This window comes from Helianthus annuus, chromosome 17 (assembly GCF_002127325.2).
Source record: "Helianthus annuus cultivar XRQ/B chromosome 17, HanXRQr2.0-SUNRISE, whole genome shotgun sequence".
Lineage (NCBI taxonomy): Eukaryota > Viridiplantae > Streptophyta > Magnoliopsida > Asterales > Asteraceae > Helianthus > Helianthus annuus.
In genome coordinates this window covers 54398083-54404488 of record NC_035449.2, presented here as the reverse complement: position 1 = coordinate 54404488, position 6406 = coordinate 54398083, and the positions used below count along the sequence as shown (strand labels likewise).

Sequence of the window (6406 nt, the reverse complement as noted above, 5' to 3'; positions counted from 1 at the left end):
TCAAATTAATAGTAGATAAAATATTGCCAAAAAGTACAAAAATTATTAAAAAAACAGCAATCACTATTCATGAGGAATTTCTATTCATATGTATATTTTATTTAAACGGAACCGTCGTAACACGTAACCGACTATTTATAACTGATCAAATTCTATTTAAACTGAATTTAAAAAAAAAACACAAATTCATTACTTACAAATTATACATTATACATTATATATTATACATTATACATATTATACATATGAAAACAAAGTTGGTATGAACAGTAAATGAAATCTTTTAAAGATTTGTTTTTTTAGTAATATTTTATTTAGTCTTCATTTGATTTTTTTATTATTAATAATATTTTATAAATTAAAGTAAAGAGGTCATGAATAATAAATAAATTTTTTAAAGTATTTGTTTTAGGTACTTTTCATTTAATATAATTTTTTTAAATAATTCGTGTACGTTAATTTTTTAAAAATAATTTAAATACACATATATGTATTTTTTCTAACATTTCGATATAAATCTTATTGATAATGGATATCGTGCTGCCACCATACCGAAAAGAAAATGACTAAACAACATAAGTGTTATTCATATTTATGGTTTTCAGTAAATCTTATTGAAAGTAGACACTGTGTCGCTACTGTACCGAATTTAAAACTGAACGAACAACATCGATATTTAGTACCGGTATTTATATTTTTTGCTTTTAGTTTTAATAAACTAATAGTATCACTATTAACTGGATTGTACCATATTGAGCCGGACCCAACACCATCGGTATTGGCACCCTTTTCGTTTTATGGTTGTCGGTCGATGTAGAGTAGATGTTGATTGCTATACTAAATGCATGTATTGTGTCAGTGCGCGGGGAATAAATTAGTAATATATCAAATTTGATTCAAGTTTTAATTTTAATTTTGCGAGTCTACAAAACACGATGAAAACAATCCAAAAATTATGTGTATTTTATACAATCTTATCTCACCATGCCTAACCCCATGTATTGCTATAACGGGTCCAAGAATTGTCGATCCCATCTGGCGTCCACCTATGGTTCAAGAGCCCACATCACTACACGTGTTATCTTCTCGCTTTGCATGCCGTATGCCCTCTTTCTATATACCCTTAAACCAAGTACTCCTCCAAGCAGTCAAGCACCTTCGATATTCTCGTTATCTAATACTCAGCTAACGATGGTCTCTCGTATCATATGCTTCACTCTTGTATTGGTGACTGTGGTTGCTCTATCTTATGGAGCTGCCGGAAGAGGAAGTTCTGGTGGTCAAAAGTGGCGGTGGGGGTGGGACCCGTTGATCCGGTCGCCGGTGGATGCGGAACAAGAGGTGGATGAACAGATGACCAACGGCACAAAGTGGGCAGTACTTGTTGCTGGTTCGAAAGGATATGGAAATTACCGGCATCAGGTGAGTTAGCTGATAGAATTAAGTTATAAGAGGTCATCTTTGCATAGTTTTAATTTTAAATTAAATGTTTAGTGTAACTTTTTCATAGTTATAATTTTATATTGAATGTTTAGTGTAATTTTAAATTTCTTTTTCATTGGCTGCTTGACCAGGTTTGAAGTCTAGCTATAATATAATAACAATAGTTTAAGTCTATTAAGATATATAGATAATAGATAATATGTGTATGTGATTACTTAAATAAATGTTATTTTAGTTTAATTTATTATATTTAAAACTTTATAAGTATATATAAATGTAAAAATCAAATATTTTAAAAATAAATCAATCGAGTCCAAGCTAAACAAATATATACTCAAGAGTCAAGCTTGAACTCTTGAATGAAATGACTTTGTAAACTCAAAGCTTGAACTCTTAAATGATTTTGCTAACTTGACTTGTTCACAAAAAAAAAATAAATAAATAAAAATCTTTATGTTGCTTGTCTCAGATCGGGGCCATAATTGGAATAAGTAGTGTATGCAAGTATGCAACTCCACTCAGTTTAATTGTCAGCGTGTTTCTTTAAAGTCTAATATTTCTTTACATTATAGCAAATCTATTATGCAACTCAACTCGATCTTATGATAGTTGGTCCATACAATCATTATAGATCAATTAATAATAGTCTCTGTCCAATTTTTATTTTAATATTTTTATGCTTCAGCACTAATTTCTTTTTATACAAGTAAATTGAGTATTTATGAACTTAGCTATTACAGCTTGTTCAGTAATAGTTCATACCGGAAATATGATTAATTAGTGACTCCCTCATTTTCAATTTCATTACTGAAGGCAATCCCACTCCGCTACAAAAGTAACTATGAGTAGCCCTAAATGAACAATCGACTAATTTTTATTCAGCCATGTTATTGCGATTTTTTTAAACGACATAAATGAAAGTTAAGATCAGACGTACTTCTATGTCGAGTGGGATTGCCCTTCCTAACGAAAGTAAGTTAGGAATGTCACTAGTCACATTGTTATTATTATTATCGGTAAATGGGGTAAACGGGTGATAGTGCGTTTGTACTATTAATAATTGAAATAAAAGTATCTATGAAGTATCACAACTTCAAATATTTGGTTGATCACGTGTTACCCTTTGAAAATGATGACCAAATTTTACTAGTAAGGTTTTTTTGTTAACCGAAAGTTTCAGATAATAGTGACATTACAATTTATAAGTAACTATTATTTTAAGAGATGATTTGTGAAATATATATAAAAAGTAATTTGTTTAAATTTTGAATAACGCGTGAATCAAATTCCAATCTATAAAAAACTAATTTATATAAAGTTCCAGTTTATATATAGTTACTATTGGATAAAAAGATTCTATTGGATAAAAAGATTAAAATGTGTATCAAAAACTATTAGATTAAAAGATTAAAATATGTATCAAAAGTGAATAACTGGCTTGTATAGTAATAATTATCAAGTATAAATTGTTATCAGTTTGTGTTATCGAATATAATAAAGCATTGTTGCACTGCAGGCAGATGTTTGTCATGCTTATCAAGTACTTAAAAAGGGAGGTTTGAAAGATGAAAACATAGTTGTATTCATGTACGACGATATTGCAAAAAGTGAAATGAATCCAAGGCCCGGCATCATTATCAATAGCCCAAAAGGTGAAGACGTCTATGCCGGTGTGCCGAAGGTACGTTGCTATGTTTCTAAAAAAAACATAAAGAAATGTTGGATGGGATATTTGCAAACAATCTGTTTGCTATGTGACCATATCCATCAGTCAACTAAAGAAGGTGTTATTATATATGTAGGATTACACTGGAAAGAATGTCACCGTAGATAATTTGTCTGCCGTGCTTCTTGGTGACAGAAGTGCTGTAAAAGGTGGAAGTGGGAAGGTTGTCGATAGCAAACCGGAGGATCGGATCTTTCTTTTCTACTCTGATCATGGAGGTCCTGGAGTGCTTGGTAAGTGCGCACAAATTTTCATTTAGGAGTACCAACTTATAATATGTCTCATTGGTATAACTTTGGTTGTAGGAATGCCTAACGAGCCTCATCTTGTAGCAAAAGACTTGGTAGATGTCTTGAAAAAGAAACATGCCATGGGTACATATAAGGAAATGGTAACTTAATTATATGGAGATGGTCCCTATATACTTAATGTTAGAAAAGGAACACCTACAAATATGTATGCAAACAAAAGGTTAAATTGTTGCTTTCCTAAAAAAAGTTTAATCAATGTAGGTTATATACTTGGAAGCATGTGAGAGTGGAAGCATCTTCGAAGGCATACTTCCGGAAGACCTTAACATATATGCCACGACAGCATCGGGGGCTCAAGAGAATAGTTATGGAACATATTGTCCCGGGACGGAACCTTCTCCACCGCCTGAGTATATAACTTGCTTAGGAGATCTATATAGTGTTGCTTGGATGGAAGATAGGTACTTCTGTTTCATGCATCCATTCAAGTGTCCTAGTGTGTGTTTAAATTTGCATATACTTGTTTTGTGTTTCATTTGATGGTATATACTTTGTTTAAGATTTGAGAATCCTGCTTGAACTTTGTATGGGTTATTCTCAACAGCGAGACTCACAACCTGAAGAAAGAATCTCTCGAACAACAATTCAACAAGGTTAAGCCAAGACAAAGTGTTCTTTTTTATCGTGAACTTACACGCGCTCGTAAGAATTTTTATTAAAATAGTGCATTTTCATATACAGGTGAAGAAAAGGACATCTAATTCCAATACTTACAATACTGGTTCACATGTCATGGAATATGGATCCAAAGACATTAAACCCGAGAAGGTCTATTTGTATCTAGGATTTGATCCAGCAACAGTAAACCTCCCTGCTAATCAGATTCACTTTGATAAGCTTGATGGCGTAAATCAAAGAGATGCCGATCTTATATTCTTGTGGCAAAGAGTACGTATGCGCGTTCATTTCGTTGTTTTCTAGGTACAAAAGTAAATAAGCTTTCGTTGTATTATTTAGTAACTTTTGCTTTGTTTGCATTACTTGTAGTACAAGAAATCATCCGAATCAACAAGACCTGAAATTCTGAGAGAGATCACAGAGACGTTGACACATAGGGGGCATTTAGATAGTAGCATTGACATGATCGGGGTGCTTCTTTTTGGACCTCAAAATGGCCGTTCGACCCTCCACTCGGCTAGAGCTCCTGGGTTGCCTCTAGTGGATGACTGGGAATGTTTTAAATCTACGGTAAGTTTTACACTTGTAGCATAAACTACAAACTTTTCCACTTTTTGTTGTATTATATGACCGCTTTGCTAAATGAGATTGGTGTTTGATCAAAGGCTCGGTTATTTGAGAAGCATTGTGGGTTGCTAACTCAATACGGCATGAAGCACATGAGAGCCTTTGCAAACATTTGCAATAGCTCGGTTGAGAAGTCAAAGGTCGAGGAAGTGTTTATTGCCACCTGTGGCGGGAAAAACATCGGACCATATGGTACTTTTGGTGCTTATAGTGTTTGATTTCATACATGTTCCATCTCATGTCATGTTTATTTATATGATCACAATGCTTGATGGTGTTTGTTTCTAGTATATGTTTTTGCATGTTTCGTTTGAAAATAAAATGTATAATATGAATATTCTTATAAAGTTGTGTATGGGTGAAAAGAAATTGTCAAGTTTATTATTACTTAATTATTAGTTTGAATGTTTAGAAGTATCACGTTACTTAGTTTATTTTATTTTGCATGCTTATCTAGTTTGTTTGAGTGTACAAAAGTTGGGTCTTTAGTAGGATAAAGTTTGGTTTAGTATAAACTAATGATTGTGAACGTATTTTGCAAATGTCAAGGGATTTTTGATTTGGTAATAAAGTGTCGAACAGACTGTTTTGTTCATATTTCCTGTTCGTTTATATTTTGTATCCTGCAATAGCTTGGCCTACATAAGGGGGTGGGGTCTAGTTCAGAATTTATCTTTTGGACTACAAACCTTTTTTTAACCGAATTCCTGTAAGGGCCCAATTTGGCCGGTAGATATTTCCACCTATCGTTTTCAATTACAAAATCCAATTAGAGTTCAATTACAAGATCCAATTAGAGTTGCATTAGTTCGTTACGAAATCGAATTAGAGTTGCATTAGTTTGCGACACTTGACAAGGATTCTCTCTAGAGAGAAAAATCTACTATTTTTTTTTAAAAGAAAACTTCATTAAAACACTTCTTGGACCTAACTGGGCAAAAGGCCAAACACACAAACACCCTTGACCTAAACGGGTGACAGGCAAACAAATTACAACGGGATTTACACCATTCCGTCAACTAATATTACTTATACGAAAATCTATTTTTAACCCAACCGAAATCTCTCAATTTAATCTCCCCTATAATATCTTGCGGACTTCGAATAATTTGTTTGAATATCAGCTCGTTCCTTTCTTTCCAAATACACCGGCAGGAGATGATCACTAATCCGTAGATGATCTTCTTCGCTTTCTTATCAAATCGAGAAAAGTTATGAATTTCCAATGTCTTTGAAATCGAAGGAATAAATTGGTGGGATGTTACACCAGACACTCAAACCACTGAAACCCGACCACACCCGATTTACCACCGAGCATGCAGTAAATAGGTGCTCTACCGTTTCCTCATACTCATCACAAAAAGGATATATAATCGATGTGATGTCTATGTTCCTTCTTTTTAAATCAACTCAATGAGCTAATCTATCCAAATTACATCTCCAGCCCATAATATTGCATTTAAGAGTCACCCATTTGCACCAAACGAAATTAGTGCAATTCCATTTAGTTTTTCTATTTTTATTTTTCTTTTTCGTTCCTGTTCTCCTTTCTCGTAAAAAGGTTCCTAGTTCTTTTTCCGTCCCTATTGACGAAAGGGGTCAAGGCACAAGCTGATCAATGGGAACCGGGTAACCCCTACTCGACCGGCAACACCGGTGCCGGTGGCACTGGCCGAACATT

The 6406-nt window shown here is 33.6% G+C and overlaps 1 protein-coding gene across 1 annotated transcript; it reads left to right on the top strand.

Annotated features, from left to right (window-relative positions):
- The first annotated feature begins 969 nt into the window (after positions 1-969).
- LOC110922574 (legumain) lies at positions 970-5132 on the top strand. The gene is made up of 9 exons (XM_022166855.2): positions 970-1422; positions 2960-3124; positions 3246-3402; positions 3475-3560; positions 3682-3881; positions 4025-4073; positions 4162-4368; positions 4468-4668; positions 4764-5132. Exons 1-9 carry the CDS (start codon positions 985-987, stop codon positions 4941-4943), a joined length of 1683 nt encoding a protein of 560 aa, XP_022022547.1. The 5' UTR covers positions 970-984; the 3' UTR covers positions 4944-5132.
- Positions 5133-6406: the final 1274 nt, after the last annotated feature.